Source organism: Hyperolius riggenbachi, chromosome 9 (assembly GCF_040937935.1).
Source record: "Hyperolius riggenbachi isolate aHypRig1 chromosome 9, aHypRig1.pri, whole genome shotgun sequence".
NCBI lineage: Eukaryota > Metazoa > Chordata > Amphibia > Anura > Hyperoliidae > Hyperolius > Hyperolius riggenbachi.
In genome coordinates this window covers 162557985-162575725 of record NC_090654.1, presented here as the reverse complement: position 1 = coordinate 162575725, position 17741 = coordinate 162557985, and the positions used below count along the sequence as shown (strand labels likewise).

Here is a 17741-nt window from a genome sequence, read left to right as displayed (position 1 = left end):
GCAAATTCATGTACAGTATGTGTTATAGGCATAAGTTATTTAAACTATACTGTAGGTTAATGCAGGTCAGTTTAATATGAAATTCAGGAGGCAGTCCAGGCGCCGGTCAATTGACATAGAGAATTTCAAAAGTTAGGAACCAGCTGTCTTTTTATTGTTAAAGTAATTGTTTAAATTTGGAGGCCACCAGTTTGTACTTGCAAATATTTGGGAGTAGTGCTAAATCTTGATTTTAGAGAGTGTGTATGCCATTAGATTCTTTTTATTGAAGTTACATAATTTGTTATGGGTAATTTTCTATTCTGCATCTGCATGCAATACACTTTTTGGAATCCTGCAGATAACCTGTGTTGCCTCTTTTTAAATTGATGCTTTCGTTTGATATGTTTCATACCTACACTCACCTCCACTTATGCTGCTGAGTAGCACTGAATGAAGTTATTATTTAACTGGACAACTGGAATAGAAGGAGGCACACTACCGGAATGAATTTGTGTCCACTTTAATAGCATATAGGTCATGCCATGTTTACAGTTGTTCAGTTGATGTTAGCAGAAGTGGTGTACCTGCAAGAAGGATTGGCACCGACCCAACTTTTCCAAGCAGAGGATTGAGTTTTCACAGTCCAGTGTGTACATAAAGATATTCCTGAGTTCTTATTTAGGACAGTTCTTAACCCAACCCTGCCTTACTTGATCACATTAGGAACCAGGACCTTACAGCGTACCTGTACTTTACTGAGGAAAAATCATTTAAAGGAAATATGTATACATTGCACATAATTTAACAAACTGTATAACACTGACATATCTGTAACTGCTTTGGAGTGTAATGCACTGCCTCTGTCTTCTTGTCAGGAAGTGATGAGTTCATTTGAAAAATATGGTATCTGCACAGACACATATGGCCTCTCTTTCCTTGAGAAATGAATAGGTTATTGCAGAGCCCCTACACAAATGAATGGTCACACACTGAAAAGCCAGCTTTGAGCTAAAAACAAGTATTTCCAATTACATTTTGCACCATATGATAAACTGGCCAACTCTGTCAACATGATCCCTGCATGGCCGTTTCCTAAAGGCCTTCTTTTGGCCACAGCTGTCAGGACATACTGTTGTCATGGACATGGCAGAATTGAAAAGAACCTATATCAGTCTGGGTCACAGAATAAGCCAAGCAGTAGCTACCACTTGTTTGCTGATGACGTTTACTGCAATAAGTAACTCAAGCCAGAAGTTAATTTCTTTACCTTTGAATGCAGATGGAACCTTTGTCAGATCTCGCATGCTATCTGGGTGACTAGGCAGAGAGCACTCAAGCCCTCTACTCTTGTTCAAATCACAAGGGAGTAAGGGAAATTTCTGCAGTGAGGAGTGGAGAAAAAAATAAGTGAGGCCTTTTTTTAAACACTAAGGGCTGGAACCCACAGGAGCGCTTTTGGCAGCGTTTTGGCAGCACTGCGATACGCTAGCAGTTTGCCAAAATGTTGGGCTAATGTTAATGGATGGGGCAACTTCCACAGGAGCGTTTGCGTTTCTCAGAAACGCAAACGCAGGACGTGCAGCATTTTGGGAGCGTTAGAGCTTCAATGTAAAGTATTGAACCGCTAGCGGAAACGCTCAGCAAAACCTAAACTGAGCGGTTTTGCTAGCGTTTTGCGGTTCAGCACACTGTAACAAAATGAAAAATAATTCACAGGACCAATCAGGATAAAAACGCAAAACGCAAAACGCTAGGCACCCGCTGGGGAAAAAAATACAATGTTGCAAAACACGACCAAAAACGCGCATGAATCCGCTTGCAAACCGCTCAGACAAAACGCTAGTGGTTGCGTTTTGCGTTTGCGGTTTTCAGTGGGTTCCAGGCCTAAAGGTGGCCACACACCATACAGTTTTTTTTTAAATATCTATTCAGGGGCGTAACTAGAAATCACTGGGTCCCCCTGCCAAACTTTGGATTGGGCCCCCTCCCGCCAAACGCCCCCACCCTCTTTCAAGAACCAATTGGCTAGTGCACAATCGAATGTGTTTTCCCCATGCAGATATTTTCTCTATCAATTACATTAGCTTCTGTGATAAAACATACATGTTTTCATACATAAAGACCCACATCGTTTTCAGAAAATGCATACAGAAAACCGACAGACGAGTGTGCATACAGCCGCGACTTATTACACTAACTCTGTCCATCTCTGATGGAGCAGAACTGGCTCTGCAGACTTCTCCAGCATCCCTACAGTACAGAACACTTGGAGAGAGGGGTAGAAAGGCTGGGGGTAGAACAGTGCTGTACACAAAACCCTGCTGCACACTGAATATGGACTGTCTACAAATCTTTGTCTTCAAAACTTTGTATGATTCCTTAACAGTGGCTGAGCAGAGGCAGTCATTAGAACAATTGTGCAGAGAGCAGAACGTTTTTTTCCCCTCCTTGCTCTTAGTTGTCAGTCTCTCAGGACGGAGACCTCTGTGGCTTCTGGGCTCCCCTGCAGCTGCATCCTTTGCAGGGTCTATTGTTACGCCCCTGCTAACAATTGAGGGTATACTGACACCACAGGGGCAGTGAAAGTGAGAACTGGTGCAAAGCAAAGGGGGGAGGAGGGTGGACAGGAGGGGAGGGCAGCCAGAGAAAATGGTAAAGAAAGGTGCAGGAACAGAAATGTGGGAAGCAGCATACAGCATAGAAACGTGAAAGAGCAGGGGAGAGGCAGGAAGGCACAGGACAGTCTTATGTCCAGCAGAATAAAGTACTCTTAGCACCAGAGCAAATCTTCATACTAATACAGCCAGGACATTGCAGCTGAGAGGTATCTCTCCAATGTGCAGACTTTGGGCTCGATTCACAAAGCGGTGCTAACCCAGTTAGAGACTTTAGGCATGATAACCATTGCACCAAGCTGGTGAAAAGCCAGTTTAGGCGTTATAAGTTTAGGTGTGATAAGTTTAGGTGTGATAAGTTTAGGCGTGATAAGTTTGGATAAGTGTAGATAGCGCGCAAAGTCCCGCACGCAAAGCAGCGCCATTAAACTCTATGCGAAGTGCACCAGACTTTGCTAGCGCAAAACTTTTGATCAGCTGTGCACTGCGGTGCTAACGCAGTTGGTGCTTAAACTTATCATGCCTAAACTTATCACACCTAAACTTATCATACCTAAACTTATCACACCTAAACTTATCACACCTAAACTTATCACACCTAAACTTATCACACCTAAACTTATTATGCCTAAACTGAGTTTAGGCGTGATAAAGGGCTTTTTTACCAGGGTGCTAACTGTTAGCACCGCTTTGTGAATCAGGCCCTTTCTACCATCTACCCCTATAGCACCACTTCAGTAACTTTTATCTATCTGCTGCAACTATACTGATCCAGATTCCTGCTGCTTCTTAACCTGCTCACCTCCTCCTTCAGACATAAGCCTCTGATGTTCTCCCGAGGAGAGATAGTTGAGCTCACCAGCCACAAGTAGCAGGATGTATAGGTACCCAGCATGCCCTCCTCCTGCCATCCACAGCCCGGGACAGATACACGGAAAGAAGTTACACAGAAAGCTATACAAGGGGGAGGGGGGAACGGGCAGACAGTCCTCTACACACATCAAAGGAAGTGTGATCACAGTAGTTCTGTCTGAGAGGCTGCTCACCCCAGTGCTGATATACTCTGTTCCCAGTCCAGCCAGAACTTTAAACTAATTGTCGGCTGGGAACAGAGCCATGTTAATGTGTAGGTGGAAGGAGAAATAGTCCCCTTCTCCTGCCTGCTTCTCTGAAATGACCTTCAGCAGGGGGGATCTGTGGCCAATAATGGATGTATTTGCATAAATGAAAATAAGACTACAGTCAACCAGGACAGGCGCCCCCCCCCCCCCCCATGGCTGTGGGCCCCATAGCCACTGCTATGGTTGCCAGGGTGATCCCAACGCCCCTGTATCTATTCAATTCAAGAATAGCAATACATTTTTCTGACTGATTGTAACAATTCAAAAATCTGACTAATGTACAACACACCTTTGTTTAATTTTTTCCCAATCATGAATAAAATAATTGAAAGCTCAGAAAAAATGATTGGAACTGTACATCAAGTAATTGACAATCCATCACACACCATACAATTCTTGATGAAGTTGGTCTAAAATTTCCAACATGTCCAATCCCCAAAAATCTAAACAAAAAAGGGAAATTCAATCGGATTTATCGATCAAAAACAAAGAAAAGCTCTTGATTTTTCCGGACAACCAATCAAAATGATCGAATTGGTGAAAATTTGGATCTTTTAATTGTATGGTGTGTGGCCACCTTAAAGAGACTCTGAAGTCTCTAAAAAAATCATCTTTTTATAATAAAATCCTGTGTAATATGACAGCCCTACCTAAACCGCCGCATCCCCGCCGCTCTAATCTAACTAAATCCCCCCAAACTCCCCGGGTGGCAATCCAGGCAGCGCTTCCGTGAGAGGCAGAGCTATGAGCCGCAGCTCTGCCTCTCACCGTGTCTGTCAGCCCCGGATCACCGCCTCTCCCCCGCCCCTCTCAGTCTTTCTTCACTGAGAGGGGTGGGGGAGAGGTGGAGATCCGCCGCTGACAGATGCATGTGAGGCAGGGCTGCAGCTCATAGCTCTGCCTCACACGGAAGAGTAGAGGGCAGCAAAATCCATGACCAAGAAAGTCGTGGATTTTGCGGGGAAGAGGGAGGGGGGAGTTAGGGGGTATTTAGATGGATTTCAGCGGCGAGGATGCAGCGGTTTAGGTAGGGCTATAATATTACACAGGATTTTATAATAAAAAGATGAGTTTTAAGAGACTTCAGTGTCTCTTTAAGGGCTCATTCTTGAAATGCATTAAAATGCATGAATAAAAAAACTCATGAATTGGTCAGTGAGTTTTTGTGCATTTCCATGCAAACTATGAGTTTCTATGAGTTTTATTGCATTGTCAAACCACTGTGAAGTGACGTAGAGGGAAAGGAAACCAGCTGATTCAGCTGGGCTTATTTGCATAATCGATGTGCTGAAAATAACATAGCATGCATTTCTATGCATTTCCATGAGTTTGAATCACTCCCGACGAGTTCAAATGCACACTATGTCAAATCTCACTGCAACTCATAGTGTGAATGAGCCCTAACTGTTTCACCACAAACAGGAAGGAAGTGAAAATCTCAGCTGGGACGCAACAGACAGCAGTTGAAGATGTTTTTACCTTTCTCCACTCTTGTTAAAACGAAAGCGTCAAGTGGAATACATCTATCACTAAAATTGTGCAGTTTTGCATGGATAGAGAAGGAAAGTAACTGCTGCTTGCATCTATATTGGGGAGGCTTACACTCTCTTTTTGCCCTAGTGACCACTTAGTTTCATGTGTAAAACCTGAGCAGTTACCAAGAATAACAGTGAGGGATAGTATTAAAAACATGAGGAACTGTATCTACACATAGCACTCAAGGAACTGTAGAAGCATTGCAGTGATCAGAAGTCACACACATTTCACTGTAATGGCATCAGGATGCAATTTAAGAATTCTTAAACCCTTAATTTCCATATATATTTATCACCAGGAGCTGTTTGGCAGACGATATTTAATTTATGTCTGTCATGAGGTAGCTATGAACATAAGCGGTGTAAAAAACAAGACTCTGTTTAAGTGCTGCCTTAAGGGTATTATTAGCTTTGAATGGCACCCTGAAGTCAATATAATTCTTCACTTTGCAGCTAACCATCTACTCTGCAATGAAGAAAAGCAGAACAATGGCCTAATGATTAAATGGTACCTGGTTTAGAATACATGACTGTAATCTATCTCCTCTTTTACAGTTTTATCAAAATATGAGACGTTTGGATTTAAAGTGGCTGTCATTGCCTCCATTGTGAGCTGCGCAATCATTCTGCTCATGTCGATGGCTTTTTTGGTGTGCTGCCTGGTGAAGTGTGTGAAGAAAAGTGAAAGGAGGCGATCGAAAAGGTGAGATAGTGTAGCTGCTCCAGGGCCCATGAAGGCGGAGGAACAGCTTTTTTGTTTCCAAGCTGCATGCTTGCATTTCATGTCACACAGAAAAAGAGTAGTAATGCTTCGCCCAAATCCTTGTTCTTATTTTATCAGCACTCAAAACAAAGACCTCCACACATAGCTAAAAATTAAATCAAAATGTACTGTGTAAGGGAATTACCAAATTGCACATCAACTAATTAAGCAAAACTGTGGTTTAGGCTGCATACTATACAGCTACATATGTGCACTGTGTGTTAGTGAGTTACCAGTATGGAGTGTCTTTCAAAATAGGATAATGGCCTAAAATAAAAATGGGGCCTTGTACATGATACTGGCTGTCAGTATTGTATGACCTTTGTGCCCCAGATAGCAGTGTTATCTGCAGTAGACAGTGGGATTCAGGGGATGGGTGAAAAAAAAACAAAGGGTGGGGGGAGAGTACACTCAAGTTGTCATCCAATACAAATGACCAACTGGCCAAGGAATATTCTCACCAGGATCTGTGATTGACTGTCCCATACGGGGAGGCCAGCAGACTCAGGGGTCGAGTCCTGCGTGAATGCGGGTGAACGGCGTCCACCCACTTTTTCTTCAAAGTGAACGCCGTTCACCCTGGCTTGTGTGGAGGGGGGCAGAGCAGGGAAGGCGAGCTATAGGGACAGTGGGGATGAGCGGACATCTCCCCCCCCCCCATCCCTCACCTTTGTGCTCCCCTTCCTGCCTCTCCCCTCCAGCGTTTTTAAGTGTCGGGCCAGTGGCGAAAGTGGGCGGAGACTTCCTGCGTTCCAGTCGCATGGGACGCTCCGCTCTGTGTGCAGCTAGTCTGGTCTTCTAGCCGCACACAGAGCGGAGCGTCCCATGCGACTGGAACAAGGTAAGTCTCCGCCCACTTTCGCGGCCGGGCCGACACTTAAAAACGCCGGAGGGGAGAGGCAGGAAGGGGAGCACAAAGGTGAGGGATGGTGGGGGAGATGTCCGCCCATCCCCGCTGTCCCTATAGCTCGCCTTCCCTGCTCTGCTCCCTCCGGGTGGGGGCCCTGCCTACAGATACTGGGGACATATACCCCTGCCTACATATACTGGGGACATATACACCTGCCTACATATACTGGGGACATATACACCTGCCTACATATACTGGGGACATATACCCCTGCCTACATATACTGGGGACATATACACCTGCCTACATATACTAGGGACATATACAGGATCTTCTCAAAAAATTAGCATATTGTGATAAAGTTCATTATTTTCTGTAATGTACTGATAAACATTAGATTTTCATATATTTTAGATTCAAATACACACAACTGAAGTAGTTCATGCCTTTTTATTTTTTTAATATTGATGATTTTGGCATACAGCTCATGAAAACCCAAATTTCCTATCTCAAAAAATTAGCATATTGCACCCGACCAATAAAAGAAAAGTGTTTTTAAAACAAAAAAAAAGTCAACCTTCAAATAATTGTGTTCAGTTATGCACTCAATACTTGGTCGAGAATCCTTTTGCAGAAATGACTGCTTCAACGCGGCGTGGCATGGAGGCAATTAGCCTGTGGCACTGCTCAGGTGTTATGGAGGCCCAGGATGCTTCGATAGCAGCCTTAAGCTCATCCAAAGTGTTGCCTCTTGCGTCTCTCAACTTTCTCTTCACAATATCCCACAGATTCTCTATGGGGTTCAGGTCAGGAGAGTTGGCAGGCCAATTGAGCACAGTAATACCATGGTCAGTAAACCATTTACCAGTAGTTTTGGCACTGTGAGCAGGTGCCAGGTCGTGCTGAAAAATGAAATCTTCATCTCCATAAAGCTTTTCAGCAGATGGAAGCATGAAGTGCTCCAAAATCACCTAATAGCTAGCTGCATTGACCCTGCCCTTGATAAAACAAAGTGGACCAACACCAGCAGCTGACATGGCACCCCAGACCATCACTGACTGTGGGTACACTGGACTTCAGGCATTTTGACATTTCCCTCTCCCCGGTCTTCCTCCAGACTCTGGCACCTTGATTTCCGACTGACATGTAAAAGTTGCTTTCATCTGAAAAAAGTACTTTGCACCACTGAGCAATAGTCCAGTGCTGCTTCTCTGTAGCCCAGGTCAGGCGCTTCTGCCGCTGTTTCTGGTTCAAAAGTGGGTTCATGCTTCTATCTGCTGAAAAGCTTTATGGAGATGAAGATTTCATCTTTCAGCACGACCTGGCACCTGCTCACAGTGCCAAAACCACTGGTAAATGGTTTACTGACCATGGTATTACTGTGCTCAATTGGCCTGCCAACTCTCCTAACCTGAACCCCATTGAGAATCTGTGGCATATTGTGAAGAGAAAGTTGAGAGACGCAAGACCCAACACTCTGGATGAGCTTAAGGCCGCTATTGAAGCATCCTGGGCCTCCATAACACCTGAGCAGTGCCACAGGCTGATTGCCTCCATGCCACGCCGCGTTGAAGCAGTCATTTCTGCAAAAGGATTCTCGACCAAGTATTGAGTGCATAACTGAACATAATTATTTGAAGGTTGACTTTTTTTGTTATAAAAACACTTTTCTTTTATTGGTCGGATGAAATATGCTAATTTTTTGAGATAGGAAATTTGGGTTTTCATGAGCTGTATGCCAAAATCATCAATTTTAAAACAATAAAAGGCTTGAACGACTTAAGTTGTGTGTATTTGAATCTAAAATATATGAAAGTTTAATGTTTATCAGCACATTACAGAAAATAATGAACTTTATCACAATATGCAAATTTTTTGAGAAGATCCTGTACACCTGCCTACATATACTGGGGACATACACCTGCCTACATATACTGGGGACATATACACCTGCCTACATATACTGGGGACATATACACCTGCCTACATATACTGGGGACATATACACCTGCCTACATATACTGGGGACATATACACCTGCCTACATATACTGGGGACATACCCCTGCCTACATATACTGGGGACATATACCCCTGCCTACATATACTGGGGACATATACACCTGCCTACATATACTGGGGACATATACACCTGCCTACATATACTGGGGACATATACACCTGCCTACATATACTGGGGACAAACCCCTGCCTACATATACTGGGGACATATACCCCTACCTACATATACTGGGGACATATACACCTGCCTACATATACTGGGGACATATACACCTGCCTACATATACTGGGGACATATACACCTGCCTACATATACTGGGGACATACCCCTGCCTACATATACTGGGGACATATACCCCTGCCTACATATACTGGGGACATATACACCTGAATACATATACTGGGGACATATACACCTGCCTACATATACTGGGCATATATACCCCTGCCTACATATACTGGGGACATATACACCTGCCTACATATACTGGGGACATATACCCCTGCCTACATATACTGGGGACATATACCCCTGCCTACATATACTGGGGACATATACCCCTGCCTACATATACTGGGGACATATCCCACTGGCTACATATACTGGGCACATATACCCCTGGCTACATATACTAGGCAACTATACCTCTGGCTACATATACTGGGGACTACTATACTCATGGCTACTTATACTGGGGACACCTATAGACCTGGCTACCTGGGGGTACCTATTTTGGGGGAACTGCTGTCAGATTATCTGCATTTTTGTGGAATCGCTGTTATGTATTTTGGGGAACAGCTGCCAGATTATGTGTATGTTAGGGGAACGGCTGCTGCCAGATTACGTGTATTTTGGGGAACTGCTGCCAGATTGTGTATGTTTGGGGGGACCACTACTGCCAGATTATGTCTTTTGGGTGTTACGTGTATTTTGGGTGATCCGCTGTCAGGTTTCGCGTATTTTGGGGAACTGCTTCCAAATTATGTGTATGTTGGTGGAACTGCTGCTGCCACATTGTCTATTTTGGGGGAACCACTTCCATATTATCTGTATTTTGGAGGAACTTCTACCAGATTATGTGTCTTTTTGGTGAAATGCTGTCAGATTACATCAATTTTTGGGGGATACACTACGGCAGAGCTCAAACTTCCTTGGCAGACCTTTTACATCACTGCTAAGGTCATGTATATTTGGCCCCACCCATAACCACGCCCACGGTGTGCTTGACCACGCCCATTTTTGGCGCGCCGCGCGAAAGGTTCTCCAGGTGAGTCCACTCACTTCTTTTCCCAGGACTAGACCCCTGCCGGGGATCAAGTCTTGGCAGAAGTCCTTCTCCACAATGGGACAGCCTTCAGAGCTGTACTGGCAGGCTGATGCTCTGGTATATTTTCCACCTAGCCCTAGTGCTGTGATGCCGCTATAGGCGGCTGCACTGACGGGCAATCGTGGGTGGGAAGAGTGTGTATAATGGCTGAAGCTGCTGTTGGCTCCACGTTGCTCTGCCGAGGTGAGAGAATCAGATCGCAGGCGGCTGGAGCGGGAGCTGAGATGCTCCTTGGTGATGTAACTGTCAGAGGAGGCTCTGCGCTAGTCTGTGGGCCCTGCACAAGTGGAGCACAGCCGGCGAGAACGGTTTAGCAATTTGCCAGTGTGAGTGTGTGCAAGTAGGAAAAAACGGCGGCTGCCGTATGAATCAAAAGTAAAACTTTTATTGTATTCAATCAACCATGTGCAGCAGTCCCTCCTTATTTCTAGAGATGGCTCGAACGGATCGCCGGCGAACGGTTCCCTGCGAACTTCTGTGGTTCGCGATCGTGGAGATTGAACCGCAAACTTTTCCGGAAAATCGGTTCGCCCCCATAGTGCATCATGAGGGTCAACTTTGACCCTCTATATCACAGTCAGCAGGCACATTGTAGCCAATTAGGCTACACACCCTCCTGCCCCCCCCCCCCCCCTTATATAAAGCAGGCAGCGTCAGGCATTGGACTCACTCCTGCATTAATTAGAGAAGGGAAAGCTGCTGCAGACTCTCATAGGGAAAGCTTAATTAGGCTCTTGTAGGCTTCTTAGCTTGCTCCTTGCTGATTCTTATTGCTAAAAAAGCACCCCTCAACAGCTCTTTTGAGCGCTTATCTTGTTCTTGTGATCTATTTTTTTTTTGTGTGTGTGTGTGTGTGTGTGTTCCACTGACACTTGTGTTGCATAGACAGCCTTGGTAATTCCTACTGTGTGTGCCACTGCCAGGCCCAGTACATTCAGTGACTACCTGTGTGTGTGACAGGTGCACATTGTAATACCCATCACTGCATATACCTACCTGTTGTTCACCGTGCACCCACCTACCTATGTGAGCGCATGCAGTGTCACTGTGCCTGTCCGGTACCTGTCTGTGTGTGACAGGTGCACATTGTAATACCCATCACTGCATATACCTACCTGTTGTTCACCGTGCACCCACCTACCTACGTGAGTGCACGCAGTGTCACTGTGCCTGTCCGGTACCTGTCTGTGTGTGACAGGTGCACATTGTAATATCCATCACTGCCTATACCTACTACCTGTTGTTCACTTCAGTGCACCCACCTACCTACGTGAGCGCAGGTAGTGTCACTATGCCTGTCCGGCACCTGTCTGTGTGTGACAGGTGCACATTGTAATACCCATCACTGCATATAGCTACTACCTGTTGTTCACTTCAGTGCACCCACCTACCTATGTGAGCGTACGCAGTGTCACTGTGCCTGTCCGGTACCTGTGTGTGTGTGACAGGTGCACATTTGTAATACCCATCACTGCATATACCTACCTGTTGTGTTCAGTGCACCCACCTACCTACGTGAGTGCACACAGTGTGATACCTTCATGCATACCTGTTAACCATTTCTGCCGCCCGGACGTGAAGCTCACATCCTGGTGCCTGCTCTGCTGCGCTACCGTGCTTCGGCGGGCTCCTGAGCACGATCGCGGGCGCGCCCCCGTGCTGTCCCCCGTAGCCCTCGGATCAGTGAACGGCAGTGCTGGTCGTAATGGAAAAATCTACGCTTACGGATCATTACGCGTAATTTTACGCTATTACGCATTACGCAATTACGGTTACGGCATAGGAAATTACCTACGGTTCATCACTGTAATTACGCGTTAACTTATGCAGTTACGCGTAAGGATACCGTAATGTAGGCGCTTACACTACGATGTTACGCGTAGTGCCGTAATACCCATTAATGCGTATTTTTGATGCATACGGACGATGTGTACGCAATAGCCGTCAATGTGACAGCTATTGCGTACACATAATTCGTATGCGTCAAAACGTACGTTATATACTGAAGGGCGGGAGAAGATACTATTGGTTGCTTAGGATGTTGACTGATTGGCTACTCTTAGAAAGGGTAGTTTTTACGTTAGTAATTACGCGTAAAATTACGCGTAAGTCTTTGTAAAATTACGCATCCCTAGCAATTACGGTAGACAGCGTAATTACGATACCACTTAACTGCTTCCGCGTAAATAATTACGCGTAAGACCGTAAGTTACGCGTAGCGCTTACGCGTAAATTTACATTGAATTACGATGCGTAATTACGCTCATGCGTAATTTCGGCCCAGCACTGGTGAACGGGAACATGGTTCCCGATCACCGATCCATGTCCCCAGCAGAAAAACCAAAGCACTCTCACAAGAGGCTTCAGTCTTTCTGCACAAAACATTTTCCGCATCATCCTTGTGCTTCCGCTTAGCGAGAAGCACAAGGAGAAAAAAAAAACTAAGTTGGCCATCTTGTGGCCAAATAGTAAAACTACATCTACATATTTTTTACATTACAATTTACACATATAATAACATTAAAAATTAACTGTTTATTTCCCACACCAAAATGTTACCCAAATAAAATGTTTAATGGAAAAAAAAATTACAATAAAAAAAAAAAGACAAATAGTTACCTAAGGGTCTGAACTATTTAAACATGCATTTGGAGGGGGGTATACTACAAACATTTTTTTAAATTATAAGCTTGTAAATAGTGATGGACCCAAAATAGAAAAAATGCACCTTCATTTCCAAATAAAATATTGGCACCATACATTGTGATATGGACAAAATTTAAATGGAGACAAACGGCCAAATAAAATACATAGGTTTTAATTATGGTAGCGTGGATTATTTTAAAGCTATAATGGCCGAAAACTGAGAAATAATCAATTTTTTCCTTTTTTTTCTTATTAATCCTGTTAAAATGCATTTATAAAAAAATAATTCTTAGTAAAACGTACCACCCAAAGAAAGCCTAATTAGTGGTGGAAAAAACAAGATATAGATTAATACATTGTGATAAGTAGTGATAAAGTTATTAGCGAATTAATAGGAGGTGAAAATTGCTCTGATGCATAAGGTGAAAAATTCCCGCGGGCTGAAATGGTTAACTGCACCTGTGTGACTGCACATTGTATTGCTCAAGTCAGTGCATACCTTTCACTTCATCCCCCCGATATGGACAAAACAGGTAGAGGCAGAGGTAGAGGCAGACCCAGAGGAAGGCCACCCAGCAGGTCTGTGCGAGGTCGTGGTGATGTGATTTCGTGCGGGCCCTGGACCAAAGCACAGTGCTCAGAAGAAGACATGTCCCATCAACTCCTAAGATTGTCAGGACGTGGTTGACTATTTAACACAGAACACCTCATCTTCTGCAGCCACCAGCACTACTACAAGCACCACAGCAGCTGCATTTGACACTTCGCAGGAGTTAATTGGTGGGGAATTAACTGATTCACAGGTATTATTGTTACAACCAGATGAAGGCGCTAAGCAAGTTACACCACCTCATATGTCTGAGTTAGGTGACACTATGGACGTAACGTGTGAGGAGAGGATGATGAAGTACCTGCTGTTGGTGCAGTTTTGGAGGTGTCTGAGGCAAGCGAAGCTGGGCAGGATGATTATGATGATGACGGTGATATGGATCCCACGTATGTTCCCAATAGAGGAGATGAATGGTGGGACAGTTCAGACGGGGAGTCAGAGAGGAGTAGGAGGAGACGAGTTCTTGAAAGAAGCAGGGGGAGCTCATCATCAGAAACAGCTGGTGACAGTGTCCGGCGCCATGTATCGCCACCTATGGACAGCCAGCCAACATGTCCTTCAACGTCAGCTGCTGATGCCACCATAGTGCCATCACCCCAGGGGGGCTCAGCTTTTGGACATTTTTTAATGTGTCTGCCTCAGATCGGTGCAATGCCATCTGTTCTCTCTGCCTCCAAAAATTGAGCCGTGGAAAGGCCAGCACCCATATAGGGACAAGTGCCTTACGAAGGCACATGGAGAAAAGGCACAAACTGCAATGGGAAGAGCGCCTGACCAAAAGCAGCACACAAAAGAAGAGCCACCCTCCTTCTCCTCTTCCTCCTTCAGGTGCAGCATCTTCAGCCGCTTCCTCCTTTGCACCTTCACAGCCACCCTCCTCCACTCCGCCTCTGACCTTGAGCAGTTCCTGCTCATCTGCCCACAGCAGCCAGGTGTCTGTGAAGGAAATCTTAGAGTGGAAGAAGCCAATTTCTGCCAGTCACCCCCTTGCCCGGCGTCTGACAGCTGGCTTGGCGGAACTGTTAGTTCGCCAGCTGTTACCATACCAGCTGGTGGACTCTGAGGCCTTCCGTAATTTTGTGGCCATTGGGACACCGCAGTGGAAGATGCCAGACCGCAATTATTTCTCTAAAAAGGCGATACCCAAACTGTACCGTGAAATTGAGAGGCAAGTGGTGTCATCTCTGGCACACAGCGTTTGGTCAAGGGTCCACCTGACCAGGGATGCCTGGTCTGCCAAGCATGGCCAGGGCAGGTACATTACTTACACAGCCCATTGGGTCAACCTGGTGACCGATGGCAAGCGGGGAGTACATGGCTGTGCAGCGGACCAACTTGTGACACCTCCACGGCTTGCAGGCAGGCCTCCTGCCACCTCCTCTCCTCCTGCTACATCCTCTTCACTGTCATCATCCTCCTCCTCCTTGGCTGAGTGTCAGTTCAACTCTACTGGTGCTGTGATCTCCTCTCCAGCTACAGAGCCCCAGCTCCCCAGGGCCTATGCTGCATGCCAGGTACGAAGGTGTCACGTCATCTTAGACATGTCTGTCCTCAAAGCAGAGAGTCACACTGGAGCAGCTCTCCTGGCTGCTCTTAACAAACAGGTGGATCAGTGGCTGACCCCACACCAGCTGGAGATTGGCAACGTGGTGTGTGACAACAGCAGCAATCTCATTTCCGCTTTGAATTTGGGAAAGCTGACACATGTACCCTGTATGGCACATGTGCTGAATCTAGTAATTCAAAGATTTGTGTCAAAGCACCCAGGCTTACAGGATGTCCTGAAGCAGGCCAGGAAGTTGTGTGGACATTTCAGGCGGTCTTACACGGCCATGGCACACTTTGCCGAGATTCAGCAGAGAAACAATTTGCCGGTGAGACACCTCATTTGTGATAGCCCGACTCGCTGGAATTCAAACCCTCCTTATGTTCTTCCGCCTGCTAGAACAGGAGAAAGCCAACACCCAGTACCTCTACAATTTCAGTAGAAGGACACAATCTGGAGAGATGGGGATGTTCTTGCTCAACAACTGGACACTCATGCGGAATGCATGCAGGCTCATGCGGCGTTTGAGGAGGTGACCAACCTGGTGAGTCGCAGTGAAGGCACAATCAGCGACTTGATCCCGAACACTTACCTCCTGGAGTGTGCCGTGCATAGAGTGGTGGAGGAACATGAAGAGGAACAGTTATGGGAGGAAGCGTTGCGGGATCAATTCACATCAGAACCAGATGTTTCCTCAACACCTGCGGCAGCACAGAGGGGGGAGGAGGAGGAAGAGTCCTGTGGGGAAGAGGAGTCAGACTCGGATGATGAGGCAGGTGTTTCTTTGGAGAAGTAGGAGGATGAGGAGGCGGCAGCAGAAAAACAACCGCAGCAGGCGTCGCAGGGGGCTTGTGCTGCTCAACGTTCCCGTGGCATTGTTCGTGCCTGGGGGAGGAGGAGGACTTAGCTGAGATCACTGAGGAAGAGCAAGAAGAGATGGATAATACGTCTGCAGTCAACTTTGTGCAGATGGTGTCTTTCATGCTGTCCAGCCTGTTGAGGACCCCTGTATAAAAAAACTCAAGGGGAATGAGCTGTACTGGTAGCCACGCTACTAGACCCTCGGTATAGGCACAAAGTGTCGGAGATGTTACCAACTCACCTGAAGGCAGAAAGGATGCAGCACTTGCAGAACAAGCTGGCAACTATGCTTTACAATGCGTTTAAGGGTGATGTCACAGCACAACGCAATAAAGGTACCACTCAGGGGCGTAGCAATAGGGGGTGCAGAGGTAGCGACCGCATCGGGGCCCTTGGGCCAGAGGGTCCCCGAAGGGCCCTCCCTCAACTACAGTATTAGCTCTGTATTGGCCCTGTGCTCATAATAATCACTTCTATAGATACTTTGAATAGTAGTAATCATTAACACACTGTTCCCCATCCCCTCTTGCACCCCTGACACTGTAGTTGCCATTGGCAGGTTTTGGTGCGCCGTATCAATTGTTATGTATAGAGTGCTTGGGGGGGCCCCATAGTAAAACTTGCATCGGGGCCCTCAGCTCCTTAGCTACGCCACTGGTACCACTGCCAGTAATCCTTTTCCCATGTCCACACAGGAAAGGACAGGATGCTCCAGCGATCTCATGGTGATGTCAGACATGTGGATATTCTTTAGTCCAACGCCTTACCTTAGTGCTTCCGGTTCCACCCTCCACCAATGTCTGGACCGGCAGGTAGCCGACTACCTGGCCTTAAGTGTGGATGTAGACACTGGGCTTGATTCACAAAGCGTACTAACTGTTTAGCACGGGTGTGCTAAACAATTAGCACATGATGTGCCGTTCGCGGACTTTTGCGCGCGCAAAGTGCCGCGATTTCGCGATCGCTGACTTTAGACCGCGATCGCGCGAATCGCAGCACTTTGCCCGTGCAAAAGTCCGTGAACAACACTTCACGTGCTAACTGTTTAGCACACCCGTGCTAAACAGTTAGCACGGCTTTGTGAATCAAGCCCACTGTGAGCAGCGATGAACCCTTGGACTACTGGGTTGACCTGTGGCCACAGAGCTGTTCTAATTTGTCATCCAACTTCTGTCTTGCCCTGCCTCAAGCGTCCTATCAGAAAGGAAGTCGCCTAAGTCACAAAAGTGTTCAGTACCTGACCTTTATCAAAATGAATGAGGCATGGATCCCGGAGGGCTACTGCCCGCCGAAGACTAAGTCAGTCCCCACACACAGCATCTCAGCCTGCACGCCGTGTGACTACCTGCCCCAAGACTAAGTCGCTCCCCACACAGCACCTCTGCCTGCAGGCCGCTTGACTGCCTTCTCTGCCACCACCAACAGGGTCCAGGACTGCAGGTGGATTCCTGAATTTTTAAGGCCCTGCTAGCAGCGGCCGCTATAATAATTTTTCTGCTGCGTGTACATGCCTGCCTAATTTTCCTGGCTGCACTGCAGCTGCAACAATAAAACAAAAGGCATGTACATGTGCCAATTCCCCTTCGTCATCATTACCTTGCCACGGTGAAGGGGCTTGCGTATCACAATGAAGCAATGACCGCCGGCTATATGAGTGTCTCGGGGGGGGGGGGGCACACGCAAGATAATAAGGTCGTTGCTTCATTGTGGACAGACCATATTTGATCAGCTGGACAGTCACTGTTGTTCTATCATTGAGCTACCCAAGCTCGACGACCATATGGGCTTGAAAACCGCCACGGCCTGCACTCTCGCCATGGTGAGCACCAGTCCAGCACAGACGTCACTACACAAACAGCTGTT

At 46.4% G+C, this 17741-nt stretch overlaps 1 protein-coding gene across 1 annotated transcript in view; it reads left to right on the top strand.

Moving 5' to 3' along the window:
* The window catches only part of SUSD3 (sushi domain containing 3), a 329743-nt gene that overhangs the window by 238085 nt on the left and 73917 nt on the right, over positions 1-17741 (top strand). The window contains exon 3 of the mRNA XM_068253639.1: positions 5809-5956. Coding sequence (XP_068109740.1) covers positions 5809-5956 — 148 coding nt within the window. The remainder of the gene's footprint in view (positions 1-5808; positions 5957-17741) is intronic.